This window comes from Drosophila teissieri, chromosome 3R, assembly GCF_016746235.2.
Source record: "Drosophila teissieri strain GT53w chromosome 3R, Prin_Dtei_1.1, whole genome shotgun sequence".
NCBI classification, from domain to species: Eukaryota; Metazoa; Arthropoda; class Insecta; order Diptera; family Drosophilidae; genus Drosophila; species Drosophila teissieri.
In genome coordinates, this window is record NC_053032.1 from 9274195 (window position 1) to 9294139 (window position 19945).

The window sequence follows — 19945 nt, forward strand, 5'->3', positions numbered from 1 at the left end:
CTATTGAATTTGTGGCTAATTCAAGGCAGTGCATCCTTTTTGTCATGAAAAGGGGGACCAAACGTACAATGAAACAAAGAATTCAATACGAAAAAATGTGTACTTTATTTTAACTAATTGAATCTAACTAAGTGAGATCTATAAATGTTGATAGTAGTGCGAAATTGTTAAAACTATATTCGAAATACTTTATGTACAACAATACAATAAAAAAATGTTTATGCATGTTACTAAATTTACGCTGGTGTTTTATTTAAAAGTCTTTGTAAGTTTAAATATTAGTAAGTATTAAAATATATAAAAATAAACTTATGTTATATATGCTTGATCGCTTGGACCCTTTATGGAACTCGTAAACACGAATATTATTCAATTGATTTTATCAAAGCTTTTATCTTATCTCTGGAGTCTGTATGCTTATTCTCAACTTTCTAGCATTTGTAGTTCCTGAGATCTCGACGTTCATACGGACGGACAGACGGACATGGCCAGATCGTCTCGGCTATTGATCCTGATCAAGAATATATATACTTTATATGGTCGGAAACGCTTCCTTCTGCCTGTTACATACTTTTCAACAAATTTAGTATACCCTTTTACTCTACAAGTAACGGGTATAATAAATAAAAGGTAATGATTAAAGAATAGTGTAATTTTGTTGTATACTTTCATTCATAACTTAATCAAAATTTAAGTTTTGTCGAAACATTATTAAGATGAATTTTTTAGATACATATAAATACATACATATGTTACTTCGCTTGTGTCGTTTACGTGAAATTTCAAATATGAAAGAAAAAGGCTCCTTTAATATTAAGATAAGATTAAGGCATAATTTTTTCAAGAACCGAAAATGGACATTATTAATCCACAATAAGCGGAAGATGAATCCGCAAATCCGTTTCCTGTTCTCCCAAACTAGCGATGAACGAATTTTAAAGCGTTTAGTTCGGCTACTATCGATACCAAAGCGTAAATGGTGTTTCGCGAACCGAAATGTTCGATAAAAGATCGATTACATAGCGGATGGGCAGCCCAGCTCTAGTCTGTAAATGTAAATAGACGGAACTTGCTGCAGAGGACAGCTAAAACGCAAAGAATTGGGCTACACAAAGAGCAGGTGCGAGCAGCCGAAGGATAGCCAGCCGCTGGTCAGTTAGATGCGCATCAAAATGGATTGCGAAGTGCAAGAGCAACACAAACATCAGCCAGGGCAGGAACAGCAACAACAACAGCAGATACATCAGCAACAACATCACGGCAGCAGCAACAAGTTGCCAGTGAGAAAGCAGGAAAGCTGCTCCGACGACGATGAGTGTCCCAGCCGCACGACGGAGCGTCAGAACCTAGAGTTCGCCAAGAAGCTGGGCTACAGCGAACAGTCCATCCATTCGGCGTTGACGCGCCTTGGCTCGGAAGCCAAGCAGAACGAGCTGCTGGCGGAGCTGATCAAGTTGACGGCCGATGCACCACGACCCGCCCACATTGGCGGGGTAGGAAGCCCATCCAGCATGACTACCACTCTGTCCTCCTCCACCGCCGGTAGCAACATCTCTGGCTTGCGACACATTGTAATCGATGGCAGTAATGTGGCCCTTTCTCACGGCAACAACCTGATATTCTCCTGTCGCGGCATCCGCATCTGTGTGGACTGGTTCCGGCAGCGTGGACATCGCGATATCACCGCTTTTGTGCCCAACTGGCGCAAGGAGATGGCAAACAACAACATAGCCGACCAGGAGCTTCTCTACGAGCTGGAACACGAACGATTCTTGGTGTTCACGCCATCGCGACATCTGGATGGCAAGCGTGTGTCCTGTTACGATGATCGGTTCATACTTAAGCTGGCAGTGGAAACCGACGGCATTGTGGTGTCCAACGACAACTACAGGGATCTGATCTTGGAAAGCAACGAGTTCAGGCGCGTGGTACAGGAGCGTCTGTTGATGTACTCGTTCGTAAATGACATCTTCATGCCACCCGATGATCCGCTGGGCAGATCGGGACCAAATCTGGACCTATTCCTGTGCTCGCAGACGCAACAGAAAATGGCGGATGCGCAGCAATTGTGTCCGTACGGCAAGAAGTGCACTTACGGGCAAAAGTGCAAGTTCCGCCATCACAATCAGGGGCCACTGCTGCATCGCCTCCCACTGCAGGCCTCCCACAGTGCACCCCTACACACGAACGGTGGCCAACAGATGATTAGTCTGAGTGGCAATAATAACAATGTTAAAATCAGCTCATTGATTAGCCGGGAGCCCCTGGGGCGCACCAAATCCAATACCATCGAACAGGTGTGCCAGGGCTTCTCCGCACAAATGGAGCTTTCAGAGGGCTCCGTGGAATCCAACCAGCCCAACCGCCACAAGAAGCTGCAGCGCCAACAACCGCCGCCCACCTACCGCCTCCTGGTGCCCACCTACAGTGCTCCCCTCCAGCAACAACAGCCCCAGGCACAGCAACAGCATCAGCAGTCCAACTCCAACTATCACCACCAGTATCTAACGCGCACGCCATCCGCCCCGGTCACGGATCAGGGACTGGGTCTGCCACTGCCCGCTCACAACTTCGCCCATCTGTCCGCCTCCGATTCGCGCATCAACGAGGAACTACATGCCTCGCAGCAGCTTCCGCGGGAGGAGCAGCGCCGGTTGCTTCGCTATCATCTGGGCAGCCTGTTCCCGCCGCACCAGGTGCATGCTGTAATGCAGCTCTATCCGGAGGAGACCGACGCCAAGACCATCTGCGCAGCTATTCTTAATTTATTTCCGCATAATTAGGCTAGGCTTAAATTTCATCAATATACTTAGATGTACAATTACACGCGTGTGTCTGTTTAAAGTTTAAAGTGTCGCTTTGGGACGACGAGGAGTCCTCGCTCGAAATTTACATCTCCAGGCCAACGATGTTGGCCGTGTCGTAGGGCAGCAGCCCCGTGACGGATTCCCGTGTGGATTGGCCGCGCCTCTCGTGAATGATCCGGTGGTTGCGCAGTTTGTACGCCTGAGGGAAACCTTTGCCGCACACTTCGCAGCTGCAGAGTGAGTAAACATGTTTTAAATTGATTAGAATTGATTTAAAAGACCTGCGAACTCTTTGAATAATTTATAACTTAATTATAACTTATAATATTTAAATACTCGTCAAATCTTTCTTTCCCTGTTTATATAATTTTATTTAACCCTCAGACACCTAATAAACAATCAAATAAACTCAAACCATTAATGTTACGTAATGATCGTAAAAAAGTAATCTTTTGAAAAAGCATAGCTTTTTCAAAATAGTTTCCACTGTGAATTGTACATTCTTATAGAATAAAAAGTATATTTTTATAAACGATTTTTATCTCTCTACCAAATCTATTTAATTATCTCAAAAAACTCGAACTGCTTCTAAAGGGGTCGGCATACGCAATTTATCAAACAGTGAAAGTTCGTGCTAGAGAATATGGACTGTATCCGCAGGGGAAAGCGAAACTTACACGTGCGGCTTCTCTCCCGTATGAATCATTTTGTGGAACTTCAGTGTGTTGGTGTAAGTGAATGTCTTGTGGCAAACGTCGCATTCGTAGGGACGCTCGTTGGTGTGAATTCTGCGGAGGTAATTATTAAATCAATTCGGGATTGGATTGGAATTCACCAACTTACCTGTGGTGCTTGTTACGAGTGGACAAGTCGGCGAAGGCTGCCGGGCAATAGCTGCATTTGTACGGCCGATTTCCAGTGTGGGTGTTCATGTGGCGCGCCAATTGCTGAGCTTGGGCGAAACAGTGACCACAGATCCTGAAAAGAAGTACAGTTTAGAAAGATTTCTGAAGAAGACATATTTCCACGATTCATAAGCGACATTAGATTGTTGAGTGTATGGTTTTTACATGGAAAAAATTTATAATATACGTATTGACTAAAATGATTAGGATTCCAATCTCTATTATATTTAAAGTCGCAATAGCACACCATAGAACATAGTGACCTCAGTAAAGACTAAAAAGTAACTTACTCGCACTCGTGGGGCTTCACGCCGGAGTGGACCTTGATGTGCTCGGTAAGACGACTCTGGGAGGGATACATGTTGCCGCAGACATCGCAGATGTACTTGAACTCCTTTTTGTCGCCTACAAGGATCTTGTGGCCGCCCTTGGTCTTGATGCCGGAATGCTTGCGCGCCAACACCTCGCCAATGGAGATCCCCTCCTCGGATTTGATGACCATTTTGTTGCCAGCCGCATCACTGTTACCCCTCCTGACCTTAAGTGGATTGCTGCGGGCAGTTGTCTTGGAGGTTCCTGATTCTACAGCCACCGATGTCGTCGAAGTAGCGGCCCTGCGGGGATTCACTCTCCGCTTAGTAGCATTTCGCGCATTGATGGATGCGCGAACACTTTTTGTGGGAACAAACTCCTCTTCCGTTGAGTTCAGGTCGCCATCCGCATCATCCTCGTGAGCACTTTCGGTCAACTGATCGTGTTCGACCTGATCCAAGTATTCGATTTCGGCAGATAATTCGGACAGGGATTGATCGGCCATCTCATAGTCATAGCCCTGCTCTGTGATGAGGTCGCCTTCGTAGGTCTCGTACACGTCATAAACCTCCTCGATTATGCCGTCCTCCTCCACTTGCTCGCTTTTCACATGTACAATGCGATCCTTTTCCAGTTCCACGAGGATGCCATCCTCCAGCTCGTCGTGAAAGACGCCTCCCTGGGCTTCGGCGGCATCCTCCGCCTCGGCGTATTGGCTATCGTCCAGGTCCACCTCCTCTTCTTCCTCCTCATGTTCTGGCTCCTGCTCCGCCTCATCGGGATCGGGATCCTGCTCCAGCTTGGTGGCTGGCTCGGTACTTTTCTTCTCGGGTGTTCGCTGCTCCACCTCCACGGGACCAACGAACTGCCGCAAATGGCCGTACGATCTTTGGCAGGTCTCTCTAAACTTGAATGCCATTTTTAGCACCCTGAAGCATTTCTCGCATATCTTGTCCGGATAATGATCGAACTGTTTGATCTGCCAAGGAAATAGCGTTTTTTAATTGTTTGTAGGTACAATGGGACAAACTTACGGGCACTCCGCCGCACTCGCGAATCATGTTGGTCAGATCCTTCTCCGAATCGTCGTTGAAAATGCAGGCCATGGGCTCCTTGGGCTGCTGCAGGCAAACCCGGCAAACGATCCACTTCTGCGTGGTCGCTGGCGCCGCCGCCGGACTCGCATGTGCCGCCGAGTCTCTCATTGTCGCGAATAGGAGGTGGAACTATTCCAGGAAGCTATTCTCCGCTTTAATATTTCGATTAGCACGCTCGCTGGACGAAGACGACGCCAAAAAAATATAATGTAGTCTGGAGCGAAGTGCACGCGTCGCAAGGCGAATGACGACCAACAGGGTGACCACGGTTCGGCGGTGCACACGGTAGGGGTGTTCTGTTCGGTACATGAATAAATAAGTATATAATAATAAATAATATATTATTATTATTATATAATATATTATATATATTATTATATAAAATATATAAAAATAAATAATATATCAAATCAATTTGGCCTTAATGTATTGCATTGAAAGGAAGAAGCAGAAACGTAGAATTTGTATTTTTATTCAATAAAAGAGGAAGATATTTAAAGAACTAAAAGATTGGTACTTAACTAGAAACCCCTGTTTCTTATATTATTAAGTCAACAGAGTATAAACAAGTTATAAAAACATTATTGCCGTATTGTTGCTAAAAATTAAATGACTTATTTTTACATTATTATCTTACAATACGAGGTGATTTAATAATTTTGGTAAAAATTACCCACACATGTATTCTATACAATCCATGTATGTCGTTCATAACGTTCGTTCACCGTATCAGGTAAGGGAAGCGCGTCGCGCTGTGAATGGCCAGTGGCCGTAGACGCTTGCATTCAGCTGTTTGAATCTTTTGGAGCAACTGAAGTAATTGTTTTATGGAATTAGCCATGAAAACTGAGTCCAACGAGAAGTGGGTTGTGTGTCGCGTTTGCCTGAACAATCCCAGCGAGGGTGAGGAGCTGCTCCACGAGATATTCAGCGAAACGGCTAACACGCGCCTGGACCAAATGTTGCACATTTGCGCAGGCATTCCAGTAAGCAAGACACCTGGTTCATTTTTGCATTTTCAAAGACAACTATTTTACCACACAGGTCAGCCTGGATGACAACTTCCCGGACAAGATGTGCAGCAAGTGCGTGCGCTGCCTGCGGCTCTGCTACAAGTTCCGCCTGACCTGCCAGCGATCTCATCAACACATTATGGACATGCTGGTCCGGGAGGCCAGCAACGCTAATGCTGCCGGCGAAGGAGAATTGCTGAACAACTCGGAGGACCTTTCGGTGGAGAGCGTGCTCAAGACTTGGGAGGAGGACGCCAGTCAGCTTGATGGCGGCATGAAAGTGGAGGGCGACGAGGATATTCACCAGCCGGAACATCAGCAACAGCAGGTTATCACCTACGTCGTGGAGGATGCCGACGCTGACGATACCAATATGTTTAATGACCACGATCCCACGCAGCCGGCGCAGACTGAGATCGATAAGGCTGAACCGTATGCTGAATATGAGGAATATGAACTGCTCACCAACGAAAACTCGCCGGAAATCACACAGGAAAAAAGCTCCACCGTCACAGATGCTACCACTGAAGAACCGCCCGAGGAAGACATTACTGAAGACATACTCAGTTCAGACGAAGATTATGTCCCAACTCATACTAAGCCAGAAAAACGCGATCGATCTGGCGGGAAGGCTGTTGCATACTACAAAAATACCTCAGAAGTAGAACCTGTGAAAAAGAAGCTAGGCAGAAAGCCGCGCAATAAGCTGAGCACATACATCTGCGATGTGTGCGGAAATATCTATCCGACTCAGGCACGTCTCACCGAGCACATGAAATTCCATTCCGGCGTAAAACCACACGAGTGCGAGTAAGTTTAGAGGGTGGATAAAATATAATATCTCTGGTTAATAAAAGCCCTTTTTAAAGGATCTGCGGAAGAGGCTTTGTACAGAATCAACAGCTGGTGCGGCACATGAACACGCACACGGGGAATCGACCTTACAAGTGCAACTACTGTCCAGCTGCCTTCGCAGATCGATCCACCAAAACCAAACATCATAGGTGATCTGAAAGACGAAAAATTACGATTGAAATAAACCAAACTAACTTTAATCCTCTCCAGAATCCACACCAAGGAACGTCCTTACGAGTGCGACGTTTGCTCTAGAACGTTTACCTACTCGGACAACCTGAAGTTCCACAAGATGATTCACACGGGGGAGAAGCCGCATGTGTAAGTATTAACATACTTTACAGTTCTTTCTACTATATTGATTGCTATTCTCTATCAGTTGTGATCTATGCGGCAAGGGATTTGTAAAGGCCTACAAAATGCGTTTGCATCGTGGGACGCATGATAGACGTGTCGGCACCTGGAAAACTGACGTAGAAATGAGCACCAAAGGAGAAGATGTCAAGGGGGAAACGCCAGAGTTCCTCAGTTAATTTTCCAAAGTGGGACTCGTTCTTTTTAGTGTATATGAAAAGTTAAGTCTAAGCATTAATAAAGCCATTGTTAAGTTCTTCCATTAAGCAAATATATGGACACAGGATATATTTTTGGTCTAATTAACTGTACAATTGTGGTTTTATTTTACTTACAATTAATGAAAAAATAAAATATGATCAACCCGTTTAACTTACAAAGTTTTATGGCGGTACCCTCTTATAGCTGAAAACTTCCACGACCAAATATTGAACAATTTTCAAAGAGAAACTTGTGTAATTTGCTCTTTAATGTTTCGCTTAAGTCACTGCCATGCTTTCGCCTCTTTCGGCGTTTTGTGTGATTTTTCGTGAGTGTTTTTATGATGGAGCTGGGAGAAGGACTTCTGGCAGTACTGGCAGCTAAATGGACGCTCACCCGTATGGGTCTTCAAATGAACCCGGAGGACGTTGGAGTAGCCGAAGGACTTGCTGCAGAACTTGCATTTGTACGGTCGTTCGTTGGTGTGAATCCTAAAGATAACGTCAAATTTATATATAAGGATAGGCATTACTTAAAGAGTGTCATAACTTTAGAAGTAGATATTAACAACATCTTGTATAATGTTAAGTATTATATTTTATGTGACTTTTAACGGGAAAATGTTACAATTAATTGAAGTTAAAGCTAATTAACAGAAATCTATTTCTTTTGTTTAAGCTATGACAATCCTATAAAATGTTCTTGCTTACCTCTGATGCTTAATACGTGTAGAGGGATCGGCGAACCTGGAGTCGCAGTAGTCACATTTGTAGGGACGATTGCCCGTGTGCGTGTTCATGTGCCTCGCCAGCTGCGGGGTCTGGCGAAAGCGTTTATGGCAGATCCTACAAGGTAAGGAGATTATACGATATAGGATGCGATAGGGACGAATCCAAACTCCTCTTACTCGCACTCATGGGGTTTCTCTGTGCTGTGGACTTTCATATGGTTGGTCAACTTTACCCGCTCGGAATAGACATTGTTGCATATATGGCAGGTAAAGGAAGTAGCCTGTCCGGAGTCCTCATCCGCAAAAGTTTTCGGTTTGGGACTGAGTGAATAGACTGATTCCTCTGGAGCAAAGTTGGCGGGCTCTATGCTGACCAATTCATCGGCACTACCGGCCACATCCTCGCTGCTCTCCAGCGTCACATCGTAGGACTCTAAGTACTCGTACTCGACCTCGCTGTCGGTGCCGGTAGCCTCATTCTTGGAAAGGTCTTTTGATTCACATTTCTTCTTTGCGGTCTCCTGGTCATCGTAAACAATCTCTATGTTTAGCTCCTGCAGTTTCTGCTCCTTTAGCTCCTTCTCCGTCTGCTGGCAAAGGGATCTGAGTTTGAGGGCCGCTCTGAGAAGCAGGGCGCAGCTAGTGCAGATGCGATTGGGCCAGCTGGGACTCTCACTCAACTGTGGATAGGGTTTTGTTAGTTAATATATGTATATCATAACAAAGCTATTTAAAAATCCACCTCAACTCCAGTGCACCGTTTGATTTGATCTGGAAAATCCGGCTCTGTGCACATGAGGGACTCGTCCTTCGGCTGCACCAAGCAAATGCGACACTGAAGGTCCTTGCTATCTATGTTGGTATGCATTATTTTGTTATCGCAAGCACAAATTTTGAAATATTCAATGATTTTGTTTACCGACCAAACAATTACAATTTGTGCGGCTTCGGGGCGAATGACAATCGACGGACCGATAAATATCGATGAATGGCCAAAAAGCAAAGAGGAAGCAGAGTTATTTGGATTTTTGTCGGTTTACTTGTTTGGTTCAAATGGAGATACGATTGAACATGATGACCCTGTGCAGGACTTGCCTGCAGGATGGCGAAGCCCAAATGGTGTCCATTTTCCAGACAGCGAACGATAAGCTGCCCGGTGGCGTATCCCTCTGCGACAAAATCGAAAGTTTGAGTGGGATTCAGGTGGGATCCTTATGTTTCCTTTGATCTTTCTCTTTAAATCCAAGTACTATCTTATCCACAGATAAAGGCAATAGAAGAAGAAGCGCTGCCCACGAGAATCTGCCTCAGATGCAAGGCATTCCTAACTCTGGCTCACAAATTCCGACAGATTTGCCAGCGCTCTAATGAATTTCTCAGGGAATACGTGGTAAAGGACGCAGTCGAGCAAGTGGTCAAGGATGTGGAGCAACAGGTTTGTCCTACAGCTCTGCCAATCGAGACTGAGCCGTTTGAATCACTAGAGGATGAGCTACTTGAAGAGGGAGTTTGGTCCACGGAAGATCCCATCGAGGAAACGGCACCTGAACTGGCGGAAAAGGAGATACCGACGGTTCTGACGGTGCAAACGCTTCCTGCTCCTTATACTGCGTCAGAACCTGCTCCTGCTGCTGCAGTCACTGCTAAATTACATGTGTGCGAGATCTGTGGCAATGGTTATCCCAGAAAGAGCACCCTTGACACCCATATGCGAAGGCACAACGATGAGCGGCCCTACGAGTGCGAGTAAGTTTACTTCCCTCTTTCTTGTATATATACATTTCCTTGACATGTGACTCTTTTTAGGATCTGCCACAAGAGCTTTCACGTCAACTACCAGCTAAAGCGCCACATCCGCCAGCACACGGGAGCTAAACCATATACCTGCCAATATTGCCATCGCAGCTTCGCAGATCGCACTTCTCTCGTTAAGCATGAAAGGTAAACAGAAAAGCAAAACCATTTTAGTATTTGTTGGAACCTCTAATACTTAACTACAAGTAATGTCTTGTTATTTATATTGTAATCCTCCACAGAACCCATCGAAATGAGCGTCCTTATGCCTGCCACACCTGCGGAAAGAAGTTCACATACGCCAGTGTCCTTAAAATGCATTACAAAACACACACGGGCGAGAAGCCCCACATGTAGGTGGATCTAGATTCAGCCTAAATAAGACTTAATAGCGTTTTTATTATTGCTTCAGATGCCAACTCTGCAACAAAAGCTTCGCTCGCATTCACAATCTCGTGGCACATCTGCAAACCCAACAGCATCTAAATGATCCACAACTGACTGATTATCTGAGTACTTTCAAAGTGGGGAATACTGTAGCTAATGCTTAACAATTGCACACTTTTAAGAAATACAAAATAGGGTATTTGATAAGATCGTAAGTAGCAAACTTTAAACTGTTGATTTAACCTTTAAATGTTAAAACTCTGTATATACGACCTTTATTATGTAAATTATTATTTTTTTTTTTATGTAAGCCGCCTGAAAAATAAAACCAATTAGGAAACATTCTAAAAAAAAACATTTCGTTTACATTTTTACAATTTCTTTTATTTGACTTACTTGCAAAGCGGTACACAATCTTCTTTCTTTGTTTTGTTCTTTTCTAATTTTTGTTTTACACTTTTTACAACTTCTATATGTTGTACGAGGGAAATGCCGAAAATTGATTGATAAGTGCTGACTTGGCTATGGTGTTCGAGATAATTGTGGTGTAGGAGTAGGAGGTCGGTTGTATCCGTTAACAAAATTAAATAACAAACTATGAACTTGGATTGTGTTTGGGCAACGATGGCCGGATTGGCTGATGGCCTTTGCACAGCAAAGAAGCATCTACTTGGCCACCATGCGTATCTTGTCCTTCAGCAGATTGCGCAGCTCGGTGACCATCAGCTCGTGGGAGTCCTTAAAGGTGGCCGAAACGTCGCCGATGAGCGTGGCTTCCACCTCCGGCTTCAACGACATGTCAGACATGAAGGAGCTCAGGTCGCGTGGCAGCACGGGAGCCTTCCAGGTGCCTAAGGATTAGAGAATTGTACCCCAGCTAATCTTTGTTTGATTTATCTATAGCTACTTACGTATGGCCGCATCGCAGGCCTCAAGCTTGTGCTTCAGCTGTCGCATCAGCTCCTGCAACATCTGGCTGCGCTCCTTCTCGCTGATGGGTTGCGGTCCATCCACCTTGTTTTCTACTGGCTTCTTCTTGGCCTTGGTCTTTGAGCTGACCTGCAGCTTATCGTTTAACACGGACAGCAGGAAGGCGTACAGCGATAGTATCTGAAAAATTATAATTATAAAAACATAGGTTAACATTAGATTTACGGGGTTCGCCATCACAAATGTACCTCCAAACTGGCAGCCACTTTCTGCTGCTTCCCACGCCGCTTCCACAGACCGTCCATGCCGTTACTTTCGTTGCTCTCGTTAATGGTCTGCACGCACAGCTCCATAACCGTAATAACGTTGTCACCCACCCGCTTGCACTGCTCGGCCAGCTTTCCTGACCCGCTCTGCAAGTCAAGAACCAGCTGGGCCAGGTCGTCAAAGAATCGTTCATATGGCATGTCGAGCAGCAGGTGAAGGCGTGTGGGCAGCAGGTTGACTAGAAATTTTTGCGCCAAAGGCTTGTAGTGCATTAGCCGCAATCTCTGGAATAATCCCGTCCAGGACTCTCGCAGGAGTTCCAAGGTAGTCGTGTCCGCTACCGCTGCCGAATCCTTTAAGCCGGCGCCGTGGTACAAGTCAATGAAAGAGGCAAAGAGTCGAAGCATCAGCGAGCGTACTTGTAGCACCTCAACTTCCTGGTCAAATGACTCCTTGCGCTCCTCCGCAGCATCTACCTCATGTAGCGGATCCCATCGGATAATTGCCTCCAAGTCGCGATTGTCGCTCAACTCATGCCAAGCGATCCTGTCCTCCGCCGGTTCAATACTCATCGCAACATATGCCGTCAGATTCTGCGTGATATTGCCGTAGCAACCAACCAAGTCGCAGATCTGCGCCTCCACCGAGCATGCCACGTACTGTAGGCTGTTGGTTAACCGCTCCTTAAAGTTCATGAACTCTTCCATTTTAGAAAACGTGCAAAAGCGATATGTTAACGCAATGTATTCCAACCTCTCCTTATAGCTGTTCGTGAAGAACTTTAGGGTGGCATCGTACACGTTTCGATTACCCGAGAACCGACCACCTAGGGGCAATAGTTGGCAGTGCACATAGCCCATGGAGTCCAACTGAATCTGCTTAATGTCCAAATACTCGTACATCTCTTGTGCGCCCACTTGGCAGCCAAACAGATGGTAGATCTTTAGACTGAGCAGTTTCACGTGAAAGTTACTCGTACTGTTTCGCAGAACATACTGCAGCAGGCACAGAGCCTCGAACAGGTGATCCGACTTATTTTCCCGTCTACTCAGGTCGTACATCACATTTGCCGCAAGCAAGGCGTATGCATCCGATGGTCCCATTTCCGTGGCAAGTAATTTCTTACCAAAAGTACTCCTGCCGTGTTCGTAGTGCAGCTTGAGGGCCGTGTAGAAGGCGAGCAGGTGGTCCACAGGCAGATCCATGTGGGAACCGCACATTCGAGAGATTTGCAGAGCACAAAGATGTTTCTGCAACTGCTCCTTCTACAATTATATACCAATCGTAAGGCTCAGAGTTTAATTTGTAGTTCTTACACACACTCACATTTTTCGGGAGCGACATGGAGGTTACTCCGCTCTCTAACAACAACTTGCTGGCCAGCGCTTGCCTCTGGTTCATGCTGATCGAAGGCAAGAACAAGGCGATATCATGAGTGCAGCACGATTTGTCGCCAAACAGACGGAAATACTCAATGACCATCTCGTCAAAGTCACCGATTAGTTTTTCCGCCGGCAATTGCTCCGCTCGCATGCGCTGGTGTAGCTCTAACCGTGCCAGATAGGGACCCCTTTTCTTGCGCTCTGAGGAATCAATGATGCCCTGAAGAAACTCCTGACATCTGGCCAGAGAGTCCTTTTCCCCGTTCTCCACACCCTGCGTCGTAAGTCTAAGCAGCTCGAACGAGCTTTGGATATACTCCTTGTAGAAGTCCCAACGGTCACGACTTCAGGATAGAGAAAACTTAGAAATCGTATTTATACATATACTTATGTTAAAGCTCACTCTGCGTCAAGCAGCTGCTGCAGCAGCTCATTCAACTCCCGCCAGTTTCCCAGTTCCTTGAGCAGCTCGAACTTCATGCTGACTGGAGCACCAGGGTACAACTTCGCGCACAGCTCACCAGTTAGGAATTCCCACGCCTCCTGGTACTTGTTTTGTAGCTTAAGGATGTGCAGATAAAGAAAGGCCTCCTGTTCCGTCTCCATTTTGCCCTCCTTGATGTGCTTGTCGACCATGCGCTGCGCCAGTCCCAAGTAGATTTTCCGCTTCTCGGGTAACGCCGACTCTGGCCCACGGATTCCCTGGAAGACTACGCTGATCACCGACCAAAAGTAGTACGCATTTTTCGGCTGAGCCTTGTAGAGCTGCAGGGCCACCGCCTGCTGTGCCTTGTAGTCCTCCACCCTCACATGGGAGATAAAGAGGTGAGCGAGCAGCTCCTCATTGCCCGGATTTTGCTTTACAGCGTGTTGGTACAGTTCCACAATTTTGTCCACTGCAAACAGGCGGATATTTATATATTATTAGCGATTGCTTTTGCAGGTACAGGTATCTATATATTCAGATCGTTGGCACGCACTTGCCGCCCGACGTCCGACTAAGAGAATGCGATTTTAATTAGTCGGGCGAGGTGCGCGTGCCAAGAAAATAAGAAAATATGAATTGTGGCCACTTCGTGTGCGTGGCATGGGCGTCTCTAGGGGAATCACTTCGCGGATATCACCCGGCAGACGTGTCAAAAAACAGTTGTTCCTTAAATAATTTAGCTTTATATACATCAGTCTAAGACTAAAAATATTTTGTAAACTCTAATTATAATTTTAGGCATGGAACTAATACTCAATTATGATTGTTTTTTAAACACATACAAAACTTAGCTACGCAAAAATACATGTAATGGTAATCCTTTTTATACCCTTTACTCGTAGAGTAAAAGGCTATACTAGATTCGTTTAAAGGTAACACCAAGAAAGAATATACATATATTCTTGATCAGAATCAATAGCCAAGTCAATCTGGCCATGTTCGTCTGTCCGTCTGTCTGACCGTCCGTATGAACGTCGAGATCTCAGAAACTATAAACGCTAGAAAGTTGAGATTTAGCATGCAGAAACCGCCAAAAACTGTCAGTTTTGAAATTTCTCCTTTGCACTTTCACTAGCTAATAAGGGGTATCAAATAGTCGGGGAACTCAACTATAGCATTCGCCCTTATTTTTTTTATTGCAGTTCGTTTTTATACACATTTTTTTAACGCGCGAGGCCACACTTTCCGCCCAACCGACCGAGGGGCGCTGCCGTGTATCGGACGGTAAAGGACGAGGAAATATATACATATATACTAGTAAGATCTAGGAATACGTTTAAAACGTTAGTATTGATCGCTTTAGGAACGGCAGAGAGTCAGAATTAGAGATAATGGGGTAAAATCTATTATAGTCAGAACATTATACTCTGTAGGGAGCAAGCATGGTTCTATTAATAATATCTAACGCTCAATTCTCTGATAAGATCGAGATGATCTTCTATTGGTTATAATTAAATTGCAATTTAAGAAAAATATTTCAAAATGTAAACTTTTTGATTTTTTAAAGTTCGTATTTTTAGAACTGGACGTCGGCAAAAAAAAACTAAATGGTGGGCAAACAATTACAGCTTTCTGATTTAAAATAAAAATCGATTCGATTGTTTAGTTTGGTCAGTTATTATTAAAGCTTGATAAATTTGCTTATATTCCTAACCACACCATTCATATAATTATGGTTCATATAATTTATTAACAAGTTAAACTTTCTAAAATCCCTAAATATTTTTTAAAACCAAGATCATATGTTTCTTTTTCATTTATAGTTTAAAGTTTTAACATATCCCCTTTTTGGGAGCCCCATATCAAAAACTAGTAATTCTCAATGGTTTTATAGTGTAAGAACGGGGATCAGCGGATTCAAATGGCAAAGATGGAGCCACATTGTAACCGTGTAAGACTGAGTTCGTGCTAAAAGCGTCTATTAAGCGCGTGCGTAGTCTATTTGGTGTTCCTTGATTTCATCCAGTTGAGGAAGCTAGCTCCTAGAATAGGCTTAGGTAGTAATGTTGTCAGTCTTACGTAGGATCCAATTGTCTGAACCTAATCCCAAGCTAACTGTGGCTCCACGTGGGCTCAGTATGTCAACACGGCGGTGGCTTAAACCGTACGTACGTTGTTCCATTTCACGGTAGCAGAAGGATAGCACCTGCAGCGTGGAGTCGTCCGTGGGCTTCTCCTCGGCAACGGTCTGGAGGCATCCGTGGCTTTCGTCATAGCGTCCCAGTCGGAGGAGTGATAGGCCTTTCAGTGCCCGGGCGCAGAGCAGGGTGGGATGTTTGCGGAGCAACTTCTCGGATTCCTGCAGAGCCTTGCGGTTGTTGCCCACCTCCAGGTTGTCTGTGGAGGATTGCGGTTAGTCGGTGAGCCTGCACCCGGTAGTTGAATCCCCCCATTCCGGGGACACACTCACCGTAGACCGGCCGCAGTCGTCGCTCGAACAAGGCCGAGTCCATGCCCTGCTGATGTGCCATGTTATCGTGTTATGTGGTGCTGCTGTATGCTGCTAACCTAATTACAACGTGCTGCATGCACCTCGCACTGAGACTCGCTCTCTTTTGGGGTTTTGCGGCACGCTGTCGTCTTTGATCAATTTCCTCCAATCGTTTGGGGCTCTCCTTAGGTTGCCCGCGGTGCTTGGGCGGTCGGGGGCGGGCGGTTGGCTCTCAGGCACTCGAATCAAACAGTCAAAGGCTAATTAGGTGCTTATTTTCATAGAAACTAGTGACTTTAAATTTTATTCAAAATAAAAAACCTCAGACTGCATATTCAAAGAAAAGAGAGCGGCCCCTGTATTTTCGGGAGTATTTTTCTGGTATTTTTTGAGGAGAGCATGCCAACGTTAGGGGTGTTCGCTCAAGTCACGTTATCCAGTTACTACATAAAAACGAAGACTTAAGCCATCCATTCAATCATGGTTCTTAGGATGTCGTTAGTTCTCCTTATATAAAAGGGAATTTCTAAATTCTTGTATATTCTTTTTTAACTAGTTTTTATCATTTTCATTAGATTTTACTTCCACCAATGTATTGATATTCGTATATATTATAACATACATTTTTATAATTAAAATAAATTATATTTTAGATACATACATAAGGTAGGGCACTGAAAATTTCATATATATAAGGTTGCATAACAGTTTTAATAAAATACATTTTAAATAATACACATGATACCAGATCTTAAGAGAACAGTGACAAGAATACCCGTACCGCTGGGCTCTTTGTCAAACAGCTGATCGCTGGAGATGGACTGATTCTTTCTCACGAATGGGAACTTGCTAGCGAACGATGAATGGCAGAAAAGAGTTTATCAATTTATTCGAGTGCTAATTAGATAATTGCACCGTAGTAGTTGCACTGCGCACCTGACAAGTTGATTAAAAGCGTAACGGAAATCGTGATTAAGTTGGCGTGAGTCACGCACCTGCCACGCACCACGCTAGTTGCCCATCTCTAGCTGCTGCCCCCGAAAGTCGAAAACGCGTAAAGTTTTCGAATAAAATGCAGAGATTAGCCGATTAGGCGGCGCGCGGGCTCGTAACCAAACGTTTTCAAGTATTAAACTACCGTTTAAGAAACACATCAACTTAGTGAAATAGTTTAAGTAACAGCACGAACACCGTTATCGCCGCTTTTCCGCTTTTCCTCGCTGCCAAATTGCGCTGCATGTCCATTTTTGGTGAAGAATTTCTCGCCAAAAATCTTGCCCTTGGCCAGACGCAATGAGCGATGAGATTTAACTGGCTGAGCGAGTACGTGGCCAGCATATCAAGCAGCATTGCATCAATATCCCCGTGGCGCCAACTGCAGCAGCAGGTGCAGCAGCTCGTCCCCAATCCGCAGGCCATCTACTGCCGTATCAGGTCATCATCCGCCGAAGCACTGGAGCACGTACTGATCGCCTGTGCGGTGTACTTGCTAGTATGCCTGGGCCTCTACAAGCTCACCTTCTGGCTCTCGGGATCCGGATCGGGATTAGACGCCCACCACACCGACGACAACAGCAATGCCGGGTCGGGCGAGGGGGAAGAGCTGAACCCAAGTCCGGATGGCAATCGGAGTCCTGGCGGCCTAAAGCAGGCCCTGCAGTCTGGACTACGGCTGCGTAGCGTCCGGCTGCCCAAAACGGCGTACATGGAGCGCGTCCTACTGATCACCGCCCATCCGGATGACGAGTGCATGTTCTTTGGACCGCTGATCTACTCGCTGACGCAGCGCCAAGGCTGCCAGGTGTACATACTCTGTTTGTCCAACGGTGAGACCACCAGCAGTGACATCATTTTTATACCACCAATAGATCTGGAAGCATTAAACGAAAGTACACGTTTCGAAATCAGTAGCGAATCTGATTTAGCTTTATTGCTTCCATATGGGCAGAACAATTTCTTTGTGTTAGCCACCAATCGATTCCCCGCAATATAGTGCCGATAGGGATATTTTTTATTCTCTTAAACCGTATATGTATGTTCTGAGCCGTACTATTATTATTTGAATTTTGCAATGATTCAGGAGCATCACAGATTTTATTTTTTTTTGATTACAGGTGCAAGCATTGATAGTAATAACACTTGTTTGACAAATATGTTATAAATGTACGACCGATTTTCCTATTTTGTTAAAGTATAGGTATTTTATTAAAAAGCAGTATAAACCTTTTTTATATATTAAGGATTTCCAATAATTGTATTAACATATATTAATAGGGTTCGTTTGATAAATAAATAGTTCATTTAGGATCGAAAGAAAGTGTTAAACCATTGGATTATATTTTTGGCACTGACAGATGGAACAGATCCATTTAACTTTTATAATTATGATTACTATTTTAGTTTCGCTTCTGGTAATTAAACAAGAAAAAAACTTATTTAGATGTATTGTAAACATTAATTGCACATGATTGTTTAAAATCTGTGCTGATGCTCTTAAGCTGACATCATTATTTGCTGTCAATCCAATCTCTACACTTTTAAAAATGACCTGTATTAATTAATTGCATTCTTTCGCAGGCAACTTCGAGCACAAGGCAAAGGTGAGGCGTCAGGAACTGTGGCGCTCTTGCTCCAAACTGGGTATTCCCGAGTCCAACATCGTGCTGATGAATGCCACCAACCTGCCGGACGACCCCTATGTGGACTGGCGCCCAGATGCGGTCGCCAGTTTGATACTGCACACGATCGAAAGCCTCGACATCCAGGCGATATTCACTTTTGATCGGGATGGCGTCAGCTCGCATCCGAACCATTGTGCCGTGTATTACGCGGCCGCCTCGCTCTGTTTGGCCAACCTTTTGCCCAAAGGTGAGGAGGCGTGTGAGTCACGCGGGCGGCGACGGATGCAAACAATGGGTGCATGTTAATTGGCGTGCCCATCGCTGCATTTGTCGCTATTAATAGCCTTAGATATTATAGTATACAGCAATTTTTTATGTACCTTCCCAATGCAGATTGCAAATTTTACACCTTGGACTCGATCAATGTGGTCAGAAAATATCTATCCATCTTGGACCTGCTGTGCACGTGCTTTATGTCTACGCACTGGTATGAAAAGATGCTGAATTCATATACAAATTCTAACATGAGTGCTCCCTACAGGTGCATTCTGAATTGGAAAGAAGCTGCTATTGTCAGGAGTGCGATGAAGGAGCATCACTCGCAGATGCGATGGTTTCGCTGGCTCTACATTTACTTTTCGCGCTACATGTTCATTAATTCGATGCGTCAGATAAATCTCTCGGATGTGGAATTGGAAATGCAGATACATGACAATTAACAGAAGAGGAAGCAGTTGAATAGCTAAAGACAAACTACCTTCATGATCGGATGCTCCGGGTGGCAGAGCGAGTGGTTTTTATTTTAGACTCTGACGATTCTACTAGTATATATGTATGTAACTACTACTGTTGGCCAAACGATCAATAGTAACTGGAAAGCTATATCCAAAACCAACAAGGGAACAAAGAATCAGTAAAGCGGCAGTACCATAGGCAACCGAAACCACAAAACAGTCCATTAATTAGTTCCACACTCACATATGAAATGGCATATCTTTAATTCTTATTAGTTAGCTCTAATTATTATTTATACTCAGTCCAAGCAATGTTCCAAAGTGTGCGATTTAGTCAAATGCTTAAAAATTAAACATGTATGCGTTATTGTAATTGTTGTTAGCTTATGTTTTCATTTTTATTTTGTGTATATTGATTCCCCCGTAGCATACACACCTTTAGTGAGTCACTTTCGTTCTTGTAAAATTGTAAAATAGTTTGTTGTAAGCAGCGAAGTACAATAATAATTTTATAAAATATATTTACATAAATATATGAATGAATGTATGTATACACATAAACCAATCTTATGAGCCAGAGAGAATAGATTTTAGAATGCTGTTGAAAAATATTATTTATTTAAAGTATTTTAATGAGC

The 19945-nt window shown here is 44.4% G+C and overlaps 7 protein-coding genes across 8 annotated transcripts; 4 read left to right on the plus strand and 3 right to left on the minus strand.

Annotated features, from left to right (window-relative positions):
• Positions 1-1029: 1029 nt before the first annotated feature.
• On the plus strand, positions 1030-2824 carry LOC122619517 (endoribonuclease ZC3H12A). Its single transcript, XM_043796500.1, has one exon. The coding sequence runs from the start codon at positions 1161-1163 to the stop codon at positions 2781-2783; it is 1623 nt and encodes a 540-aa protein (XP_043652435.1). The 5' UTR covers positions 1030-1160; the 3' UTR covers positions 2784-2824.
• On the minus strand, positions 2748-5360 carry LOC122619518 (zinc finger protein interacting with ribonucleoprotein K). The gene is made up of 5 exons (XM_043796501.1): positions 5059-5360; positions 4003-5003; positions 3651-3785; positions 3485-3595; positions 2748-3037 (listed from the first exon to the last, which is right to left on the minus strand). Exons 1-5 carry the CDS (start codon positions 5227-5229, stop codon positions 2890-2892), a joined length of 1566 nt encoding a protein of 521 aa, XP_043652436.1. The 5' UTR covers positions 5230-5360; the 3' UTR covers positions 2748-2889.
• A 510-nt stretch (positions 5361-5870) lies between these two features.
• On the plus strand, positions 5871-7654 carry LOC122619732 (zinc finger protein 287). The gene is made up of 5 exons (XM_043796836.1): positions 5871-6107; positions 6166-6944; positions 7004-7138; positions 7200-7310; positions 7369-7654. Exons 1-5 carry the CDS (start codon positions 5949-5951, stop codon positions 7520-7522), a joined length of 1338 nt encoding a protein of 445 aa, XP_043652771.1. The 5' UTR covers positions 5871-5948; the 3' UTR covers positions 7523-7654.
• Positions 7655-7681: 27 nt separating this feature from the next.
• Positions 7682-9238, minus strand: LOC122619734 (zinc finger protein 583). Of its 2 annotated transcripts, XM_043796839.1 has the most exons (5): positions 9198-9238; positions 9017-9126; positions 8452-8954; positions 8255-8389; positions 7682-8035 (listed from the first exon to the last, which is right to left on the minus strand). In XM_043796839.1, exons 2-5 carry the CDS (start codon positions 9068-9070, stop codon positions 7828-7830), a joined length of 900 nt encoding a protein of 299 aa, XP_043652774.1. In that variant the 5' UTR covers positions 9071-9126; positions 9198-9238; the 3' UTR covers positions 7682-7827. The 2 variants fall into 2 exon arrangements, with proteins under 2 accessions (XP_043652774.1, XP_043652773.1); XM_043796838.1 differs by having other exon boundaries at positions 9017-9232.
• A 21-nt stretch (positions 9239-9259) lies between these two features.
• On the plus strand, positions 9260-10765 carry LOC122619733 (transcription factor Ouib). Its single transcript, XM_043796837.1, has 5 exons — positions 9260-9477; positions 9539-10020; positions 10081-10215; positions 10311-10421; positions 10481-10765. The coding sequence occupies exons 1-5, from the start codon at positions 9328-9330 to the stop codon at positions 10617-10619; spliced, it is 1017 nt and encodes a 338-aa protein (XP_043652772.1). The 5' UTR covers positions 9260-9327; the 3' UTR covers positions 10620-10765.
• Positions 10766-10850: 85 nt separating this feature from the next.
• LOC122619546 (phagocyte signaling-impaired protein) lies at positions 10851-16312 on the minus strand. Its single transcript, XM_043796544.1, has 7 exons — positions 15932-16312; positions 15634-15858; positions 13438-13930; positions 12979-13378; positions 11634-12917; positions 11367-11565; positions 10851-11306 (listed from the first exon to the last, which is right to left on the minus strand). Exons 1-7 carry the CDS (start codon positions 15990-15992, stop codon positions 11122-11124), a joined length of 2847 nt encoding a protein of 948 aa, XP_043652479.1. The 5' UTR covers positions 15993-16312; the 3' UTR covers positions 10851-11121.
• Positions 16313-16895: 583 nt separating this feature from the next.
• On the plus strand, positions 16896-19860 carry LOC122622385 (N-acetylglucosaminyl-phosphatidylinositol de-N-acetylase). Its single transcript, XM_043800790.1, has 4 exons — positions 16896-17778; positions 18530-18820; positions 18967-19060; positions 19115-19860. Exons 1-4 carry the CDS (start codon positions 17253-17255, stop codon positions 19290-19292), a joined length of 1089 nt encoding a protein of 362 aa, XP_043656725.1. The 5' UTR covers positions 16896-17252; the 3' UTR covers positions 19293-19860.
• The last annotated feature ends 85 nt before the right edge of the window (positions 19861-19945 follow it).